This window comes from Scophthalmus maximus, chromosome 7, assembly GCF_022379125.1.
Source record: "Scophthalmus maximus strain ysfricsl-2021 chromosome 7, ASM2237912v1, whole genome shotgun sequence".
Classification (NCBI taxonomy): domain Eukaryota; kingdom Metazoa; phylum Chordata; class Actinopteri; order Pleuronectiformes; family Scophthalmidae; genus Scophthalmus; species Scophthalmus maximus.
The window spans coordinates 10,375,834-10,398,507 of NC_061521.1; the positions used below are offsets into that span (position 1 = coordinate 10,375,834).

At 45.4% G+C, this 22,674-nt stretch overlaps 1 protein-coding gene across 2 annotated transcripts in view; it reads left to right on the plus strand.

Moving 5' to 3' along the window:
* Positions 1-792: 792 nt before the first annotated feature.
* The window catches only part of LOC118315454 (A disintegrin and metalloproteinase with thrombospondin motifs 20-like), a 78,626-nt gene continuing 56,744 nt past the window's right edge, over positions 793-22,674 (plus strand). Inside the window, exons 1-9 of one of the 2 annotated variants that reach the window (XM_035642737.2) lie at positions 793-1,483; positions 1,692-2,059; positions 5,938-6,106; positions 15,024-15,277; positions 17,554-17,637; positions 18,282-18,406; positions 18,539-18,579; positions 18,900-19,005; positions 22,253-22,399. In XM_035642737.2, coding sequence (XP_035498630.1) covers positions 1,393-1,483; positions 1,692-2,059; positions 5,938-6,106; positions 15,024-15,277; positions 17,554-17,637; positions 18,282-18,406; positions 18,539-18,579; positions 18,900-19,005; positions 22,253-22,399 — 1,385 coding nt within the window. In that variant the 5' untranslated portion in view covers positions 793-1,392. Of the gene's footprint in view, positions 1,484-1,691; positions 2,060-5,937; positions 6,107-13,452; positions 13,618-15,023; positions 15,278-17,553; positions 17,638-18,281; positions 18,407-18,538; positions 18,580-18,899; positions 19,006-22,252; positions 22,400-22,674 lie in introns of those variants that run through there. The other variant, XM_035642739.2, reaches the window with a different exon arrangement.

Here is a 22,674-nt window from a genome sequence, read left to right on the forward strand (position 1 = left end):
TCATTGAAAAGGTATATTTGTTTTCTTACACTCTACTTTGGTTACACATTCTGTAGAAGCAGAAAATCGAGACATTTATGATTTAACAAACAGCGAAATGGTTCACAAACTCTCAACAACCAGCGGATTTCTGATTTCACCATCAAACAAAAACCTAGAGATTTCAGATTGTAATCCCGCGCGCCACGCTACTCATAACTGCAAAAAAAGTAACCACATGTAGAGGAGATGAAGTGATGTCGGCACATCTGGGCGAGCCTCTGTCCCACTATACATCACGGGTTTCTATGAATTAACTGAACCATGTGCATGGGGTTTACTTTGCATTTTCCAAGACAAATCTGCTTCCATCGTAGAAGTGGCTGTAGGCGATTTTAACCAAGTTAAACACAAATGACATCATAAAAACACGACTAAGTGTGCCAGCGCGGGTACTTGCCTCATCGTACTGGATCTGTCCGGATCCATCAAACTCACCAATGTCCTCTTGTAACGTTGTCATTTGAACTTTTTCTAATTGTGATCTCTGCTGTCTAAAACTTATTTTGGATGAAAAGCCTCATGTGAAATGGTGTTCATCAACGGCTGCGGAAATGCTGCCAATATCGGCTGATCAATTGATCCATGCAGTCGATATAGGCCCGGGCGCCTGGCCGATGGATCCACCTAGCTCTAAAACCCAAATCAAATATGAACACCACCTCGGATGCGCCACAAGCCCCAGGAATAATGTCATGATAAGTTTTTTGTTTTGTCTTTTTTTTCTCGTAGGAGAACTCAGACTAAAATGGAATAGGGTCATTGTCATTTGATGGTAGGACATTCACATTTTACATTTGCAATAGACGAACCACTGCCAAGGACAAACCTGAGCTCCAGATGATTTTCGTTGCTCTGACACTGCTGCCGAATCCAAGGCTTCCTCCAGCTCTGCAGCACTCCAGCCTGCCCCATGCGTGGTGGTCGAGGCGCACTCTCCATTGGCTCGGCACCATAGGGGCGTTGCTTCGGAGCTGGTGAGTGCTTAGGGTGCACGGGGTGTTCTATGGATGGCCAAGGGAAAGCGTACTTGGCACAGATCCCTCCGTTCAGTATAGACTGCAGTTTACATCAGGCAGCGGGGCTTTTTTCTTTCTCTTCCTGTCTCGTCAGGGGGATGAATGTGTCACAAATAGTTTGTAGTTTATAGAGGGCGATGGATGCAAGTTTGCCAATGCGATGAGGCCAGTGCACCCTGCGAGACTTGCGCTGCGCAGAGCCTCCGCGGATCCCACGACTTGTTGCTGCTGACAAGCCGGGGGAAGGGAGCAGGGGGAGCAGGGCAGCCGCTCCGGACACACAGAGGGTACCCGCCTTGGACACGACAGCCTGCGCTTCCGCGCGGAGGGAATCATGCAGTTTGCAATCTGGCTGGTTGGACTAACGTGTCAGCTGTCAGCACTTGTGCGCGACACTTTGCAACACCGATTGCATCCGAAACAAGGTAGCGTCCTGCTCCGGTTCTGTCTGTGTGTGTGTGTGTCTGTGTGTGCGTGTGTGTGTCTGTGTGTGCGCGCGCGCGCGCGGCTGGAGGTGTTGGAGACAGAGATGCCTGGTGTAATGTGCGGTTTGTCGGTTTGCTGCAGCTTTCACGCCGCTTTGTCTGCGGAGCGCAACTTTCTCTTGACTTCGTCTCCCCCCCCCCTCTGCAGAAAGCTTCATCAAGCAGCTGTCATCGTACGAAATCATCAGCCCGCTGCGCGTGAATGACTTCGGGGAGTCCTTCCCGCACACTTTGCACTACCGCAGGAGACGGAGGAGCCCGCGCGGCGGCGATGGGCCGTCGGACCTGCGGGTCCACTACAGGCTGGACGCGTTCGGGCAACGCTTCCACCTCAACCTGACCGCGGACTCCGGCTTCATCGCCCCCGCGTACGCGGTGACGCACCTGGGCGCGCGGCGGAGCGACGGCGCGGACTCCGATGTCCGCGAGCCGGGCGACATGCGCCACTGCTTCTTCCGCGGACACGTCAACGCCCGGGGCGAGCACCCCGCCGTCTTCAGCCTGTGCACTGGCCTCGTGAGTATTGGCTCTTCAACTTTTCCAACCCCCCCGCTCCCCCCCTCCCCCACGACCCCGAGTGTAAATGGAGCAAGTGTCCCCGGACTGATGTCACCGAGGAGGAGGCAGCAGCAGCATCATCTCGCAGCCTGCGGGATGATGCTGCCGGTGCAGCGTTAGAGAGAGGGAGACAAGTTTTATATCATTGTACATTTGATACATCTGTATATATTTGTATTTTGAGGTTCTAAATTTCAGGTTTGGGTTCTGGGAACTTAATGATGGGAGTTTTTTTCCCGTAGTTTTTTAGTTTTTCATAGTAAGTAATACACTTGTGGAAAAGGTGATCAGCCGTCAACAGAGGTGATCAGTAGTTGCAGTGGCAGACATGATCATTCAGTCGGAAGCAGCTGTCTCTGCCACTTGACTGCTGTCTATCACATCTTGTCGATCTTATGGGGCCGTAATGGAGTTATTGGCTAATAATGAGTTTACAGCCCCGTTATACTCTACGGGCATCCCGATGTCCGGGGGCCAATTTCATTTGCTGACTCGACTCCTGTGTTTGGGGATCCGATAAGTGTTGAAGGTGATGACTTCATGGGTCACACGAGGTTACTGGTCCGGGGGCAGGGGTTTGACCTTGGTCGCGCCAGCTGGATTCCGGTGCACTCTGCCCGGTGGGGGTGTTTGACTGGACACTGCGACACAGACAGGATGACCAGAGCTCCGGAGGCTCCCCTCCCTGTCATAAGCGCTATCAGTGACATAATCCTTATTTTAGACGGGTGCACTGTGTACAGTACCAGGATAGCATGTCACAGAATGTGTCAGCTTTGCTTTGAGGCTTTTTGGACTAGTACGTACGTTCAGAAGGCATGTGGTGATTGTACTACTTTTGAAACATGACATGATGATAAAAAATGATTGTGAATTATCTCCAATTTGGGACAAAGTGCCATTTTAGTATGGCTTTTGAGACCGTCCCAATTGTTTTGGCATGATTGCACAGCGATTTAAGACACAGGCTATGGTGGCGTTATCAGGGTAATAAGCTTTTAATTGCCCCTCTGCCCAACTTTGATGTATGACTCGCTTATCCAAACATGTTTGCATCCATTTGCAAGCAATCTTTGTTGCTTATCCGCATCATCACTCACTGAGAATGACAGGACAATGGAGACGGCACCGTAGGCTATTGGGTCATAAATGTGTCCGTATCCCATCACTGGGGCTTAATGGCCAGGCACATTTTGTTGGGGTGAGGTCATTAAGGAACAATTAAGCCCTAAAACAAAGGGGTCATTCTGAAAAAAGCAGGTTCCCCTTTCGTCCAGAGTCGCTCAAAGCCAACCCCCAGGGGGAAATCGTGGGGGCGGGGTTGAGGAGCTTTTGGCCTTTTCAAAGTGAGCTGTGACAGGCAGAAAAAAAAAGGGGAAACGCTGTTAAGAGGAGACAACTGCCAATGAAGGTACGGGGGGGACTTAAGGATCGCTCACACTGTGGGAAATGTTAGTTCCTGAAGAAAGCTCACTCTCTCAGTCCACTCACATAATAGAAGATGTGTGTTGAGGCACTTTGTCCTGGGAAATGAGGCCATCTTCATCCCAGCACCAAGTGATGTACGGTACCTCTGTGCAAAGATCAGGCCAATGACACCTTTATGTCCTATTTAACTTTAGAGATTGACTGCAACTGTATATTATACTCGCAGATGACTCAGCAGCACCCACCGGTCTTTGTGGGATTTACTAAAACAAATGTGGACCAACGGTCATGCCATCCATATCATGAGTGTGACCTTGCTCCAAATAGGAGTCTCTCTCTTGTAAGGTCCAGTTCAGCACCCACTGCTGAACAGCAACAATTGTGTCTGTTGAAACGTTTGCCAGATTTGCTGCTGAGCTAATGCTGGGAAACCCTGAAACTCTGCCCCCTTCATGGACTGAAGCAGAGCATTTGTCTGTTCAGCCTTCTGTTAATACCCCATGAGAACTTTAGAAAGGCTCCGCCATAACTATCCAATCAAAGTTAACTGACCATAGATAGTGATTTACAAGATACAGGTAAACATCTACCAGTTGTCGTACTGTATAAGTCATTCATTGTGTTTAGATCACTTCAACAGTAGTTGTAGCGAGGCCGCGGCATTCTCATTTTTCATTGAAAAGTAATCTTCATGCTGCAGGAGTAATTGGACAAAACTTTCAAATCTCAATAGAATTTAATTTTTTAAGACAATGTTAATCTAAAACCGACAAGGAGTTTGAAGTTTAACATCTTCAATTCCATGAAAGTTGGGCAATCTCATTCAACGACTGTTTTTTCCAAAGGTCAGTAATTAACTTTGAAGCTCAAACCACAATGTTGTTGTCTTTACGAACAAAATGTTTCTTATGACTGGATTTATCATTGTCAGTGATACAAAGGAGGCAAATGCTATTTACATTGGATCATTTCCAATATTAATTAAAACATAATTTTCGTGAGGTCAAAAGCCAAGTAGGAAATGCCAGTAAATGTTGGCCAACAAAATGGACTTATTAGTGTCCTTTGGGCGGTTGACCAGTTTCCTCACACGTTCCAGAGATATGAAATTAATTCAAAGGGAGAGTTTCAGGCTACATCCACACTACTGCATCTTCATTTTAGAACATATCACTGTTGCTACGTTTACACCTGCCGTCTGCACTATTCCGGAGTTTTTTAGCGCCTAAACTGTAATGTAATGTAATACAGAGAACTTTGGAAAAAGCTGGTTGTCGCATTTGGATCGGCACTGCGTTTTAGTAGGGATAGGCTAAAGCTGAGATATTGGAAACGATGATGCAGTCACCTGCATTCTCGCATTTGCTTCCTGATTTGTTCTTATTAGTCACGACTCGACTGTAGGTGGTGAATGCATAACATTGTAAACTCCTCCGTTAAGCACTAGTTCCACCTCCTCGTCTTCTTGTACAAATTAACAGACTTCAGTGGTGCGCATTGGAGGACAGTGTTCTAGTTTGAGGATCTGGGGTCTTTTTTAATGTTGCGTGCAACATAATGAACACATGCAGCAGTCGAGGCCTGTAGCACTTTCGAGGAAGTATGGGATGTATGTGCAAGCCAACTAATCCATCACTCTTTGAAAGGCGAAGAGGAAAGGTGCAGTTTGTACATGTTTTCCATTTCCGATCTGTATGTTTTCCATTGGCAAATGTCCATCACTTGTGGGGAGGGTTATGGAATAATGCTGCCGTAAAGATAACATTCCAGTGTCCAATATCCTGTTTAAGTGTGCACATGAAATTACCATACAAACACCATTGTGCCTCATGGCCAAGTGAGCTAAGGAGCTTTGTGTGGGACTGAGCTGCCAAATCAATATTAGCATTCCTCTGTCAGCAGCTCTGTCCATGTTTGATGATGTCACTCCTCCCGGTGTCAGGCTGTGGGGTGGAAATGCGTTTTCACAGTTGCAACAAGCTCTCTGAAATAACAGCTACTGCATAAAAGTGTGAAGAGGCTTACTGCGTAATGATGGCTTACTGTGCATCAATAAATGTATAAAAGACTTTGAATGTCCCACAATTGTCCTTGATTTTCATGTTCTCAGTTTTAACAATGACAGACAGTGAACTGTTATAGGTATTCACTGACCTCTCTGAGTCAGCATGTTCTTTTCATGTGCAGCCATCAAAAGACAGCTTGTTCAAAAGCATGGAAATAATGTGCACACCGGTGCTCAAGGGCAAAACAGAATGACTGCAATTAGACCGCAGCCTCTTTAAATGAAACTATGCCTCCATCTGTTGCCTAAACCGGCACAAATACAGTACAGTATGCACACACTCACAAGTGCATGGTTCCTATCAGAGGTAATCAATTTCATCTCTTTTTCTTTTTTGCTCTAGATTGGAACTTTTACCACACAACATGGTGAATATTTCTTGGAGCCTCTTTTAAATGCTGCGGGGGAGGAATATGACGAAGAGCACAACAAACTTCATCTTGTCTACCGACATGAGAGGAAGAACACCACCTCGAATACCGTCAACCACACAGAGCCCTGTGCTGCCTCAGGTAACAGACTGCCGACTGACTAACTACACTGCCTGTAACCACTGTCTGTCTGACTTTCACGCACAAACACCTCACTCCTGATGAGCCGCATTCACTTGCTGAGCCATGGCAATAAACACTGCATGAAATGTAAATGATACTCAGTCACGATCTTTGCAGGATGCACAAAAGATTTCAGCCTCGATTAAGGGGTGTTACTCAAATTTCCTCGGCTTAATTAAGCTCCAGCACTGCCTGGAACATTTAAACCCGAGACCTCGGAGAGAGGGAATAATTGCCTTTTTAGTTTGTAGTTGCGATGAAAAGAAGTGGAGAGGTTTTCCGCTTGGGAGGTTGCTAAAAAGTTCCCCCAGTTTCTTTAGAATTTTTATGGTAGAGGCCTTTGGGTGGCGGAGAGGCCCTCAAGAGAAAGCCGGGTGACCAAGTGGAGTTCACCTCAATCGGAGGCCTTAGAGTTGTCCTCGCAGGGAGCTCCATGGGCGGCCTTTGTTGCGGGATGCAATAAATCTTTTATGTACAGACCGCTTGATTTGCTTGTTGTCTGAACCCCGCCATTGTGGCCTGGTGGTAGCCATTGTGTTTGGCGGCAGTTTAAAGAACTTGGACTGACCTGATGGGCCAGGCCAATACCCCCTTGATATGCTGTGCTCTTTCACTCACTCAGTCTGTGTGTGGTAAACAGAGGCTGAGAAATCTCGAGGGTCTCTCAGCCCCCACTCTGAGGCACTTTTAAATATACTCTCCCTCAAGAACTGGGTGAGTGCAAGCTTGGTGAATGACCCCTGACTTCTGATGTTCCGGTAATAGACATTGTCCTTCAATTATGTTAATCTCTTCGCAGGATTTTCCATATTATCTACGTATCCCTGGTTTAGATGCATCTAGACGTTTCATCTCATTACTTTAAACCAATACACTGTAGACAATTGTTTTCTTCTGTGTATAGCACGAGATGGTAGGGAGAAAAACGGGTAGAAGGATGTGACACCTGTAGGGCTTCATCAAAGGGCCGCAGGTAAACAATGAGCAGGAGGATTAAAAGAACCAAGTGGGGTTGGCGTTAGGACTATGAGATGTCCCAGGGTGTGGCTCGTCAGCGTTATCAGATAGGCCCCTCTCCAGATGCAGTGATAAATGAGCTCTTTGAAGGCCTCCCCGAGCCAAGACTAACAACCCTGTCCTGTCTTTTTAAGGAAATGAGTGCAGTGCACGCTGCTACTAGCAGGTTAGATATAAACACTGGCTCGGCGCGTGTCAGTCCACTTGCACGTCACTTGCAGTTGCTGCTCCTAGTTGTGGATTTGGACGTTTGCCTCTTGGTTGTTGGAAGTATGGGTGAAATTCCTTGAGAAAATATGTAACATTGTGTAGTGTGGTCTTATCTCTGTAGGCCTTCCTTTCTCTTTACTCAACTCAAGAGTGCAAAAACATGTCGAGGAACACAGGAACACCAAGTAGAATTAATGGTAGTTGAGAAATTAAGACCTGCATCTGTTAGAAACAGCGTTTTTTCACTGTGCCCTTAAAATTCAAATCTGTACCCTTCTGTATGCTACAGTAAGACAGTAAGAGGTTTCTCTTTGTCATTACTGGATTGCAGTAAAACCCTAAATGGCTATCCAAAGATGATCAACATTTCTTAATGGCCGATTATGTATGTTGGGTTTCCTCCTAGTATCTCCTCCTTTTGAGGAGGTATAAAAGCATTCTTTGTCAAGGTCAGTCATCTTATGGTCCTCTTTCTTTCTTTCTTTCATTCTTTCTTTCTCTACTTCTATGTTCTTTATGTTCTGAAGAGGACTCTTAAATCAAAATTGAGAGCTGGACTTTGAGTGCTGAGGGGTTTGGCAGTTTTAGGGCTTTGAAGAGGTTTCCAGGTTTAGAGGCCTTGTAGGTCCAAAGACCTGAACACGCAGAACGGCCAACAATGCCTCCAATCTGCCAGCTGGACAGCCTCCCCCATCTGTGAAAACTCATTTACACACTGTGGTTATTATTATTTTCTATCCACCTCTCTCTTTACTGTGCCCCAAAGAAACCATCTTTTTTTCTTTTTTTTTAAATAACAAAGATGAAACAAGCTGTTTTTTTTTATCAAGGAAACGAAAAGTGCATCAGCAGAATCTCTCTATCTCCAGGAAACCAGAAGTGCATCAGCAGAAAAATACAGTACCTCTGGTGAGATAAGCTTTTCCCTCAGCTATGATGTCTTGTAGTAGTGCTCAAGTGCACTACAGACTGCGCCAACAAACAACTGTGACGTCTGTATCTAGAGGCAGTAAGAGTTTCCAGAGTTTGCATTGTCTATGCACACCCTTGCAAAGATGTGTCGAACGGAGAGAAAGAGTGTTGCCACACAGATGAATTCAACGGAGATTTGTTTTCAATTTTGCACTCGTCTCTCCTGACATGTACAAATACTTGACTTTTCGCACATTTGCCGTCACTGTAAAGTGTCAGAAGGAGAAGTGCGATGATGAGGGCTTTTAAAGTGTTGCCTTGATGGAAAAATCATGCTATGTTTTTCCAGCAGTCATGACATGGCTCTCTGCCTGTCTTCAGCTGCTTTTCTCCACGGTGTGTGTGTTCATGAGCTGTTGAACGCCATCACCACGCCATCACTCTGTGTGCTGGTGAATGGATGTGAGTTGTTTTTTTAAGTTTAAAATGCTGTTTAAAAAGTTTAAAAAGTGTTACACTGACATCGCAAACTAGAAATATGATCAAATAATCTGAATAACTTTATTAGGCCTCACTGACTGACACTGCAAGCGACTGTACCAGTCTTTCTCTATCAGCCAACCTGGGTGGCTTCCCTGCTGTTTAGAATACCTCTGGAGTAGATAACCGCTGAGTGGGTGATTAATGTTTTTAAGTCACAGGAGGGCTTGTTGTGCCTGGTTCTGGCTTTTAAGAGCCTCTGGGGAAGAAGCTCACCGGGTTCAAACCACAGCACAGCTCCGACTTTCAACGACACATTCTGCATGGTATCTTTTCCCCTAAGCTTGCATGTGAATCCCTGCGTCGTCCTTCAATAGAGACAGCCACAAGGATGAGGGTGGCTACAGATAGGGGCAGATTCTTCCCTCGTTCCCTTCCCTTTGCTTTCTAAAAACCCACGTGAAGACAGGCTGCGGAGGGAAAGGGAGCTGCCCTGTATCTCTTTCTCACAGTCGTTGGCTGCGACTCTGCAGCTCTGGAGTGTCATATTTTGTCTGAATTAGTAACAGTTTATTGAATACAGACAGCTTGACAGCAAACATTACCAGCTGAAAATCCAAACATCAATGTTCCACTGTTGGCTCCCGAGTGTTTCACACGATTTTCTTGATGGCTAACTGAGGGCAGCTGGGACAGCGAAGTGATGCTTCCTTTGATGCGGCAATTCTTGGCACACATGGCATCTGTGCCCCCTGACCCTCAACACAATCATTGTATAGGATTCCCCCCTTGGTGCCCACTGTGTATACATGTTAGTTCAAATGCTAGCATCAGGTTTTTGGTCAATGGGTTCATTTACATGGAAAAATGCCCTCCCCCGCCTGGGGTTTGAACTAGCCGACTTGAATCACTGCCCGCTCTCCCTTTGCGCTTTCATGTATGTGAATGGAAGCACTTGTTGATTGTGACCTCACTTCCCTCTTTGTTTGGAGTCAGTCACTGGACGGGTGGATGTGACCTTGAGATTCTTCCCTCCTAGAGGTGCGTGGTTACTGGGCTTGCTGGCTAGTTGGCTGGAACTCGGTTGGAACTATCTCTGCATCAAGCTCTTTGTTTTCCTCTTAGCTCTGGATCTTGACAGGGGGTCAGGAAAGGTGGCCGAACGGGCTGTGATGAACTGTCAGACCACCTCCCTCACCTCTCGAGTCGGGCTTTATGTGGTGTGGATCTTATGAATGTCAGATGGCTCCAAAAGGCTTAGGCTTACTCTGTGCCCTTGTGCCCCCTGGACGGACACAGACCCCCCCTCCCCCAGGAAGTACCTATTGTTGCTTGGCAGATAAGTTTGTTTTGGGCTTTTGTGTGCATGCTTAGTTGTGGTTTGCTTGTGAGTTTGTGTGTGTGTGAGTGGCTGTGTGTGTGTGTGTGTGTGTGTGTGTGTGTGTGTGTGTGTGTGTGTGTGTGTGTGTGTGTGTGTGTGTGTGTGTGTGTGTGTGTTTGTTTGTATCCATCAGTCACTGGACCAAGTATCCCACCAAGTATTGGGTATTGCTGACTGAGCAGTGCAGAGGGTTGGAGAAAGGAGTTTCTTTCTTTATGTGTATAAGCAATCCTGGCCTGCGCTGCATGTGCCTGTCGATCTTTCTCCAGAGCTTGGCAGAGGTCCCAGCCTTTTCTTCAGCGCCCACTGCCCGCCTTTCTGCTCTTACACCTGCTTCTCAAAAGTAGCTTTGTCACCCACTACCATGCCATTGGTCTGGATATAAAAAGAAGCAGAATTTCTTTTTAAATGGACTCTATGGACTATGGATGGTGTTTTCTTATGATCGCCGACATGATGATATGAATCTTTCTTGTCAGACAAGTTCAAATGTGTTTTACCGCGCACTGACTGCCAATCTTGAGCCAACGTGTTTATTAGCTCTGCGTAACGTGCAAGTTTTCCCTACAGGCAGAATGCTTTGTCCCATCATTGCCTCCTATTTCATAACATTGCATGACAGATAGTGCAAGCAGCTAATAACACGGTCCATTGCACTCACTGTCATCTGATTTCAAGATAACAGATACTCTGGTGGACAGGGCCGAACAGGGCTGGCCAGCTATTGACAGTCTATAACTTTAATAGCTGCCATGTGTCTGCCTGCCCTGAGGCCTCAGCCCCATTGAACTCTACGTGTTGTCTCGGGAGTTCCCGTGACAGATTCCAGCTGGGGCTATTTTCTGCCACTGTCTACTGTCTGGGCATTCTTAACAGATGGCGGCTGATTGGAATGGTTAGGGCCACTTGAGTGACAGTGACTGACTGCGTGGTGGCATGGCTGACAGTCCGAGGTGAGAGGGGGTGACAGGTGAGCGACAGTTTCCCATTGAGGTGGACCGGGGAGAGGCAGTGGCCAGTGAAGCATCAGTGTCATCGCCTGCAGCTCTGGCTGTTTATCATCTGGGAGGCCAGGCATCACTCAAAACTGTAGTCCTGCTTTGGCTACATCAAGGCAAACGTATTGTTGGAACCACTGTGTCTGGGTCTCCAATAGGTTTAAAAATACTCCCTGTCTTTCTTTGTTCAAACTGTATCATCATATATCCTCTATGTTCTGAGAGTAATTCTGGTTGAATTGTTTTTCATGAGTTTTTGTTGCCTATTCACAATTTTGTTTACATTTTCTCAGTACTGTTCAAACTTTATCCCGTTTTCACCAAATTTTGTGCTTGACATATTTGGATTAGCCTCCAAAAAGAGCCCATTTGCGTTTTAATATTCCATACCGAATGCCTTTGGCTGCCACATTCTTGTAGACATGGCCCCATTACTTAAATTATAGCTCTTGAATGAATTATGAAGATGCAACTAAATTTCAGTGGCACTGCATTTCAAGTGGGAGCAGTCTTGTAAACTTTTAATGACATATTGTCTGTTTCCAGCTGCTCTTTGTGGCTGCCATCAGCAATCAGAAAGATAATGATATCACGAAGAGACCTTGAAATATTTTGCCTTTATTCAAGGGTTATTCAGGGTTGTACAGCCCTGAAGGAGGCTGGCGAACGATAACTTTGAATGTGAGAGGCGTCTTAGCTCGATCCTGACAAAGGAAAACACTGCCGGCCCCTGACCATCGTTTGGAGTCCAGATCCATTAGCAGTGTTTTGTCTCCTCAAAGGCGGCCTGCTACTACAAACACATTCTTCAGCTGACCACCATGCCGTCTTCAGCATGTCTCTGAACTGAAAATAACAACTGAACTCTGCGAGCACTGTAAGTGTACAAAGCCCACCGTCTTCCGAAGGGGTCAAAAGCCACGCCACTTCACTTTTAAAAGCCTTCTTCAGCAGCACCAATTAGCTGCCTGTGTTTCTCTCTGTCTAGCCACGGAATTGCACTTAATTGTGCCTCTGTCTGCAGGAGTGTCAATATTATTCCCTCTTGAGTTGTACTGTCAGTAAAACTGCAGTCAGCAGAGTGCCTGACCTTGTATAGAACCGAGGCACTGCCTATACTCCGTGTACAACATACTGTCCATTTAACTGGCACCCGGGGAAATGGGGTGCTTTAACTCTCAGCAGGCCATTGTAAAAGAATGTTAATTAGTTCAACAATGAAATGTGTGTTCCCCACTGTTGAGCTCTTGGCATTGATACTTCTGACAGAGAACTGAAGGAGAGTTAAAGAGCAGCCCTTTGATCTGTGGCTCGACGGTCTTCATGTACATGAATGCGGCTCAAACACGACGTACGTACGCAAGCATAAAAATGCTTCCACAATTTAATGTCTATGACTGAACGTGAATAAAGGCTCAAGTGAAAACGTATAGATGCATTCACACAAACTGAAATCTTGAAATACGCATGAATCTATTCTGTCATAATTGTGCGACGTACTTGGTTGTCGTTCATGTTATCGAACGAATAGATTAACGGTGTTTATGATACTCTCTTGCCTTTGATTTTCCTTTTGGCACAATGATAAAAAAGATTTTTGCAAGGTCACAAATCCCATAGGTGTTGGAGCAGAAAAGTGAATGTGGTGTGTGGGTCTGTTTTAGCTATGTGCATACCGGAGCCAACACAAATTACAACATTTATAAAGGCCTGCTCTCATGCCGTGCATTGCTGACTTTATGAAGAGCTGCTGAAGTTCACCTTTATAGACTTGTGTTGATGACATTTTTGTGAGTGTAAAAGTAAAGTTCAGTTTGCATCACATTTTGATGTTTGGTAATCAGCTCCATGGATTTGGACGTGTACTTTAGGTAATGCTGATTTGGTGCTCAGTGCCAAGCGAGTGATGTCATGTCTCCGTGTGTCCAGCGGTTCAGGGCAGTCACCCCTGTCTTCTCATGGTGTAAGTAGCAGCTCACTACCTAGTGAGAGGGGGATTTGAACCTAAGGCGATTTGGGAAAGGTTGTGTGTGGCTAATCTGCACTGATTCAAAGGCTATTATAACAGAGGCCATATTTTCCCCTCCTCCCCCTTCTCTTTTTTTCTTCTTTTTAATCTCACACTCACTTGCTCTGAGATTTAACACCAATTTCTGTGGATGTACGTACATACTCTTCTGCGCTTTGATAATCCCTTTGATGTCTGACTGTCTGCAGTGATGAGTCTGTTTAAAGGGGTTTAGTGGAGTGGGTTTGGCCTTGGAGAGTTTTTTTCCTGGAAAATACAAAGCTCTGTTCTGGCCCCAGCCGCCTGGCCTGTGCGCACGGGCACAGACAGGCTTGGCGCTGGCTCGGATGCTGGCGCTGGCATGGGGCTGGGCCTCACGGCGTCAAGAGTTGTGTGCCATTGTGCCAGGGGGTCACGCTCCGCCTTGTGTCCCCACTGGGGGCATCGCATGAATAATCACAGAGTACTCTACGGGTTGTCCCCCTTCTTTTTCTTTTTTTCTTCTTCTTTGCTCTGACCCAACACTTGCACACAATCTCTCTCTGTCTAGCTGTCTGGAAAGATTGAGTGTTTAGAAGACAAAGGAACTCTTCACCATAATCGGGTTATCCAAAGCTGAGGAGGTGGTTTAGGATGACGGACTCCAAACTATTGCTTAGCTCGCAAACACTGCCAGTCATATAATTACTGAAAGTCATTTGACGTTAAATTAATTGTACTCAAAGGCAATGAAGAAGGCGAAAAGAAAGAAGGCGAAAAATGTTTGCAAAAATCGGACCAATGAATTTCAGTAATGGTGGAAGAAATCTCAGATTGTGACTACGGCTTTTTTTTCCGTTTGTGTGTATGCACGATTCTCCATCACACTGAACTTCATACATGTAGTTATGCATCGCTGCAAATGTGGCTGTACTAGGTCCTCAAAAGGCCTGTTTAAAGATAAAAGAACTGGACAGGTATGCACCCAATGTTAAATTATTATTGACCTCGGCTGGAACTATTTAACATTAAGACCATGCGTGTGGTCGCCCAAACATAGTCACGCTCTTATTCCCGTGTTCTACCTGTGTCTCTTCCTCTACAACTCTACAAACATTCTGTACGTTTCTTTTCGTTTGCATTCGCCATCATCTCTGCAGATCCTTCTTTTCCTTTCCCCCGACAACACAAGCTCTTCGCACTCTCCTAGTCCATGTCTCTGCTTCTGTCTCCCTCCTCTAACTTCACTCGGTCATGGTGAAGGAATCTATAACTCACAGCCAGCTCAACACGTGCGGTTCAGCTGAGAGAATTCCTGTTGAGTATGCACAGTGTATGGCTGTCATCCCTTTTTTCTTTTTTATCCCATCAGAGGCTGTGGCTGAAGGCATTTTCTTTGAGTCTGTAAATGGAGTTATTTTAAACTCTTGATTTGTTGCCTTTTAGGATGATTTTCCAAATTTTTTACAATTTTCAAATAACGTAATGGCCTGGGTCACAAAGTTGGATCACTTGATAATCAGTGTGTGCTGGCGCTAGTCTCACTGTGAGTTGGTAAAATGCCATCATGGGATTTTCTCTGTTTGTGTGGCTTGCGCTCAGGCAGCAGGCCTGACCTCAAAAACTCTGTGTCTCAGAGCCCACCAGTAACTCTCGGTCTACAACTATTTCCCAGAGCACTGGAATGACCCAGTGTTTTATGGGATGTTTTTATGCTACGAGATGGAAATCAGCTAAGCCCTTGGCCCTTAACCGCAGATGTAATGATTTAGGATTAAAGCTTATCGTTTTACTGTTCAATTTTCCAATTTTATAAGATCAGTTGCAGATTTTCTTTAATCCAACTCCACACTCATCATCTTTTTTCTTCTTCTTCTTCTCTTAAAACAGAGGACTCCAAGAGGCCAGTCTCCTTTGAGAGCACAGGGAATATGGGAGAGGAGCTGGACTCTCTCAGAGTGACAATAGATGACCGGCACATGAATGAAAACAACTCCACCGGCACACGACCCGGATCCCCACGCCGACGCAAGCGCTTCCTCTCCTATCCTCGCTATGTGGAGCTGATGGTGACAGCGGACGCCAAAATGGTGCGTCATCATGGACGGAACCTCGAGCACTACATCCTTACAATCATGTCAGTAGTAAGTAAAATAATGTTTCTTAAAAATCTTTATTTTTGTCTCAGTGTTGAAGATTTTAAAATGTTGTTTAGTATTATTAGATGCTTTTCAGTGAGTTTGGGTTTCGGGGTTATCATTGTCGTTATGCATTAGTATGCTTACTGTCATTCTTACATTCTCACAAACATAAATACAATTTATATATATATATATATTTTTATCTCTCCTCTTCTGGTACTGTGTCTTGCCAGGGTAGTTTTGGTTTTATGTGTCCAGGCTTTGACCACGGCTGAACTTGACTTCAAAGGTTTGCCTGGACTCACCACATGAAATTGTTGCATTTTTAATGCAACAGGGCCATAACACATTGGAGGTGAAAAGAATTTTGCGGCTCGCACAAAGCTGAAAGTATTTATTTCAAAATGGCCCCGGTCACTCTGGATAGCCCACAGACTGTAAACAACTGAAATTGGACCTCCTCTTGACAGAAGAAATAGTCGGAGGGACTAGTGTGTAGATTTAACATTGGACAAATAAAACCAAAACTATCTCCATGGCAATATAAGGAAAGTAAGAAAAGCGTATTTTTTGGTAATTTTCTTAACACAGCCTCTACATTTGAAACAATCCCCTAGTTCATGTCTGTTGACAGCTGAAGATTTTATTTTTTGGTTTGAAACCCTGGTGGGACCTGGAGATGGCCACTGCATTAGCCAAAGTGACCCAGTTAATTAGTGAAATCCTGACTCGGCACTGAGCGATCTCTTTATGAGACCCACATCCGACCGGGAGAGCTGACTGGCAATCAGTGATTGACTGTGATCGACGTTCTCTTTATGCATTAGACTACAAGCGTTGGGGGCTGACTGTGTGTCTAAGCGGGTAGTTGTTCTACTGCGTCTCTGCCCAAACACAGTAGAAAACTCATTGACTTATAAAGTCGTAATGATTGTTAGAGGAGTGTTATCCTTTGGCGTGGCTGATAGGGTACAAACATTGAGGGAAAAAAATCAATGTGCCCGGACAGTTTTATTGCTTTTTGGATAAAAATCAAAATATTGGTACTGCAAAGATCATGATCTTCCATCCAATGGAGGATGGTGGACAGTTTGACCAAACAGTGAAATTTGCCTAGTTTGAGCCATTGGGTTTTTAGGCATTGGTCATACTAATGAAGTGCAAAGGTTACGTTAAACACTGATCAACCACAACATTAAAGCCAGTCCCTGGGTAGATCAGCACAACCTCATTACCGCAGTCTTTCTAAGATCCTCACAACAGTAGCAACAGTAACACACATACATACCTTCCAGTGGTCAGTATACTGTACAGTCTACCAGTTGTCATGTTGTGGCTGATCAGTGTATATTTTTATTTATTCACTCATTTTCTGATATTGATATAGCCTTAAAAAAAAAGGCATCATGCTTAAGTTGTGTGTAACGGGACACTGTAAACTCATGAACATGTCATTCAGATTCCCAAAAACTGTTACCGAGATCTTGGCCTGAGTGTCCTTGATGGCAGCGTTATCCCGGCTCATGTTTCCATCTGCCTTCAGAGCTTGTTCTCATGGCTGTGTGAGATAGTGTAGTGGTGGCCCGTTATCAGGCTGCAGTCCCCCCCACTCACGTCTGGTTTTTGCTCTGATCGTACAACAACACACACTGGGCAAGAGCACACAAAACAAGGTCCTGCGTCACAGTTGGACTAAGAGCAAGCAAAGACAGGCTCCCCTTGCCCTCGCTGGACAGGCCTGGGCCACGTTTGTCTTCCCCCGGGCTAAGACAAGCTAAATGTTTATAATGGACTAATGAGTTCCTGTCAGGAGGCCGCACACGGCCTCGGGAGACCGCTGGCTGACCGTGACAGGGGTGCACGAGCGAAGCAAGAGGAGCGGAGGGGAGAAACTCCAGAGGGAATGTTGAGCCGTCCTCACAGAGGGGCGCTGAGCTCCGGCTGTGCTGAAGTTTCACATTTGTTGCTGGATCCAGATCCTAGTTTGTTTTCTTCTTTGCCGAGGTCTGTGGGGGGATTGTAATTGGTTTTAATAATACCCTGTTGATTAAACTTACCCTGAAGGAAACTTTTTTTTCCCCCTTTGACTTCGATGAACTGTTGCTATTTTATAACACCATAGTGCTTAAGCCAAAAAGCGATATATGTATTCTGTCTTTCTAAGTAATAGTTGAGGAGAGCAGACGGGTTTTTTTTTTTTTTCCACTGTGTCTATCTCTGCTGTGGTTGAGGTGAGTACAGGTTTGCATTTTTTTGTCTGTGTTTTGTCTTCGTTACAGGTAGCGGCAGTGTACAGGGACCCCAGTGTAGGAAACCTCATCAACATCATGATTGTCAAGCTGGTCGTCGTCCACAATGAACAGGTGAGTGCATGGGTCTCGAATGCTGCCTGTGTCCCAGTCTCCAAGACGGCTGACGTCATTGCAGGTGCCTGTGGCCGGGCCTTTTCTCTCCGCGGGGCCTGTTTGAAAGGCCACTGTCTTCCTTGTCAGTCTCAAGGCTCGAGAGAGAGGTCTCCATGGAAAACAAACGGTGCTATAGTGAGGCAGGGAGCCACCTGCGAATGAGGCTAAAAGGGACTTTCTGCAGTTTGTTTCATCTGTAACACTGATTCTTAAATGGTTCTATTTCATTCCATCTCAAGCCCGGGTGTTATTCACATATTTTGTCCATTTTGTCTGTTGCTCATAGTGACAGTTTACTTGTCTATAGAACAGGTAAAAAGGGTGAAGAGCTTGAGACCACCAACATTTAATGGAGAGATTTATCAGGGAACACCAGGTAGACTATTGTGTATGCAAACAATTCAAAATCAATGACTACCCACTGGGTTCAAAAGAGCCTTAACCTATGTCATTCCTGCCAAAGTCACAATAGACAAATGCAGCATATCCCTTTAAATATGAAATTATCTAAAATCTATACTTACTGCAGTTATCATTATTACGTTCCCATATGTTTACCTAGTTTCTTGGTCAAGTGCCCATTGGTGTTTCTCGCCTAACAGGAAGGGCCCAACGTGAGCTTCAACGCTGCCACGACCCTCCACAACTTCTGCGTTTGGCAGCAGAGCCAAAATGTGCAGGACGACAGCCATCCCTCTCACCATGACACTGCACTGCTCATCACCAGGTGCGCACTCTCCTCTATCCTCATTCACTGAAAGCCAAACTAAAATTGTTCTAGGAAAATGTTCTCATCGAAAAACAGGCAACATCATTGGATATTTTATGTGTTTGTTGTTGTTGTTGTTGTTTTTTTCAGGGAAGACATCTGCCGTGCGAAGGATAAATGTGACACTTTAGGTAAACTTTTGCTTCAAACTTCACCTCAAGTCCCTTTCAATTAACTTTCCACACCATTAACCGCGGGCTACAAACTCTGCAGTAATGAGTTTATGGCCGGCGGTCAGCTAATAACATTATAGTGACAGAACAGAGTGGTAGAAAAGGGAGGGGGAAGGGAGTCGATGGCGCTGCTAATCTCTCTTACAAAACAGAAATTTGGATGGTTTAATCGCCTTTAACTCTCAAGCAGCATTTTATTTTTTCTTCAGAAAGCGCTACTCTGTTTGTGTTTATGTGCACCTGTGTGTTTGACTCTGCATGTGCACGTGACCTTGTAGGACTAGCAGAGCTGGGGACCATGTGTGACCAGTACCGGAGCTGCTCCATCAGTGAGGAAAATGGAATTAGTGCCTCCTTCACCATCGCTCATGAGCTGGGCCATGTGTAAGTTGTGTCACAGAGCACACACACACACACACACACACACACGCTGTACACACAAACCCTATCTCACTTCTCATAGCCAAACTTGACCAACAAAAGCCCCCTTATCAAGAGACGGAGGGCGCAGCAAGGCACAGGTGCAAAAGATAATAAAGTGAATTGACTTCTATTAACGTGCCAACATGTTATACTTTACTATACAGCTGAAAAAAATAACCCTATTTTATGTCAGAGCTTTGTCTATAGAGGAAGATAAAACAAGATAATACACTATTGTGCTATAAGTGATATACAATCATAGATTTCTTGATAGTGCCTTTATCAGTACAAGGCTAAATTTGATTAATATTCGGAGAAACTTGTTCCTCTCTGATTAAAGAACCCAGAGATGTGACAGCATCGTCATATTTTACTTTATGTATTAGTTAGTGAGGCAGTGTTACCACAACATACTTCTCTGCCAGAGAGTGTTTTCACAACAAGCAATTATTGCCACATGTATGAAGTGAAATAAAAGACTTGCATGAGTAATCTCATACACATAATCATAAACACATGACTTTATCTGTCATATGAGGCTCTGTTTATTCTAAACATCTATCTGAGGTGAAACCATCTTAAATCACTCATTGCAGCCTCCCTCTTGTCATCTGGTTCAACATGGTGTAATTTAAGAAGCGCTGTTAGCCTCAGATCTCGACTTAAACGCACTGTTTCTATCTTTAAAGACCTCGTCTTCCGTCTTTGCCCGCTCACTCTTGGGCAAACTCTCTTAGAAAGACAAGGCGTCCGTCAGTGTGTCTGTCCTTTTCGTTCATGCCCGCCTCCCTCGCAGTGTGTAACTGTGAAAGTCGGTGAGCGATTTCTCTTTCCGGTCTGCCCTCCCCGTTTGAGTGGACGATAAATAGGACCAGTGTCAGTGTGAGCATTTGGGCCAGTGGGTAAGAATGAAAGATATTCTTCTTCCTCCTCTGTCCCGCTCACACATTCTTCCACTGGAGAGATCGGAGCAGGGCAGCAGCCGGACGGGGGAGTGCGTGGCCCCTCTTCCCCTATGCGTCTCGTGTGGATCTGTTTATGCTACAGTTCCAGCAGCTGGAGGCCCAGTTGGCGCGGCCTCTTGGCGTGGTTAATCACTGCTTTCACAGGCACGAGCTCTCGAGGGTGTTTAGCGCTCTGGGAAAGCCGGTGTCAGGTAGTGGGAGCCTCTCTCGAGCATTGCGTTACTAATAGCCACCATGGGGATTTTCAAGTGAGGCAGTGTCACTCGATAGCTGTTCCAAGGTGACACGTACGAGGATTTATCAGGTTTGTCATCAGGTGACGCCGAGACTTCAAATGACACAAATCACAAATAAATCCCCCCTGGTGTTTTTAATAGGCCAGGAGGCTTTATTGGACGTCAGAGACAATAGAGCTGCCAACAATATGACGGGCTACACCACAAAATGTCACTGGGATTATTTTGATTGTGCATATAACAGCAAGCTGGCTAGGTGGACAAAATGACAGGGGCTGTCAAAGATGCTTTCTCTTGTGGAGCAATGATGTGTAATCCGCTGACGATGCAGGAATCATTCTGTTGGCTGTGATTCCCTCTCATGTATCTTCCATCTGCAGAAAAGTCAGGCTGTCGCCATTCCAGTAGCAGACTTTGTCCTTCTCTCACTTATTTCTGAGCACATCAGCATCAGAAATCTTTTCATCAATCGGTCGGACGACAGCATGGCATTAAGGGGCGTGATGGGGAGAGAGCGAAGCAGTTCATTTTGTTAAGAGCTTCCACTAAGAGCGGGCAAACTTTTCACAGTTATGACATTCTGGATGCCAATAAATTTGTGCTGGAGGTGGTACACTCCCGTCGTCTTTGGCTCCTCCATCGATCTGTCCCCTCAGGTTGCCAAGCAGAGATTTATGACCCAATTATACTCAGAAGCTCTCATGTCAGGATTTCATGCCGGTATCCTCGTTAATGGTCTTCCAGCTTTGATTATACTCAATCCGCATAATGTGTTAAGATCAGTGCTTTTTCTGAGCTTTTCACAAATCCATATCGAGACGGCAAGAAGGTCCGCGCCGTAGCAACAGGATATGGAGCTGTTTATTTATTACTATACAACCGCCTGCCACCGTCTGCATCGCCTCGGTACACCTGTGCAGCATCATAAGCGAGAGACTAGCTTGCAAATACCGTTTGAGCCAGATTAGCTGTTGTCAGTAGTAGCCCGCGGCTTGGTCTGTGTGTTCAGAGCTCATTAGTGTGCCAGAGGCTTAATTATTCCCGGGGTGTTTTCCTTCAGGGCCCTCGGCCCCTGTAGGGTGGGCCTCATGCCAGCCATGCAAGGTCCTGTTTGTGTGGTGGTATGGATTGACCCTCAGCCACAGCCCGGAGCCCAGCACTGGCCCACATCCTGTTGTAAACACCTCAGACATCGTACAGCTGCATGGGTCCCTGTGTGTATAAATAAACACGCGCGCATATGTGCAAGGCACTACATGTATTCATGAACACACGCTTAATAGCCGCAAACAGGACATCCGCACTGAACCGGGCTCCTCTGGACTTGATCAAGAAAGCCGCTTCATTAGACGGCTGGACATCCTGGATGAATTCCTTCATTTGAAAAGTCCATGCTGTGTCCACTTTATACAGTTTTTTTCCTGTTTTTAAAATGGTTTCTAACGGAATATAACAAAAATAGATTGTTGATTTTATTGTTTAGGGCAGCAACTGAATTTTGATAATCGTTTCAAGTCATTTATTAGGCAAAAATGCCAAACATGCTGCTTCCAGCTTTTTCCGATGTGAGGATTTTCTGCTTCTCTGTTCTACGTCAATGCAAATTTGACATTAGAGTTGTTAAGGCAATCAAAGAATTTGAAGATGTCACCGTGACAGATGATGATTTAAATAATAATCTGTTGCAACTCTAAAGACATCCACCGTCTTATGCAGTAAAGTCTATATAAAGAGGTGTTGGTGTTACTGCCCCTGCCTTTCCCTCGGCATTAAGCCCTTTGAGAATGTGAGATGGTGGCCTTTGACATATAAGTGGTGAGCTGGAGGTGATTCTCACTTGCTTGTAGGCCATGATGGTGGAGGGTATACATGTATGTATGTATGTATGTAAAAAAGAAGAAGCACAAACAGAACAGCCATTAAGCAGCATGATAATCACGTTGTGTGTGTTCCTCCTATCCCTCTCTCCATCTCTAACCCACGTTCTTGTCTCCCTCTCTGCACCAGGTTCAACATGCCTCATGATGACAACCCAAAATGTCGTGAGGCGGGCATGAAGCACCAGTATCACGTCATGGCCCCCACCCTCAACTATGACACCAATCCCTGGTCATGGTCTAAGTGCAGCCGCAAGTACATCACTGAGTTTTTAGAGTGGGTACCTCCAGCTTTCCTTTCCAATTCTAAACCGATCTATAATCTAAACAAATTACAGATTTCTTCTCCATGAAGTGAAAGCGATGCCACCCCCTGTCTTTTTTAAAGCTCACATTATGCCTTTTACATTTCAAGTGTGTTACTTTACTTGTTGTGACATGTGGCCAGCTAAAAAAACTTATTCTACATGTCTCGAAGTGCTCTGCAGACGGGTCAGCGCAATGTAAACTATGTGGAGTTGTTATTGCCTGGTGTTGAAAGAGTACTTCCTG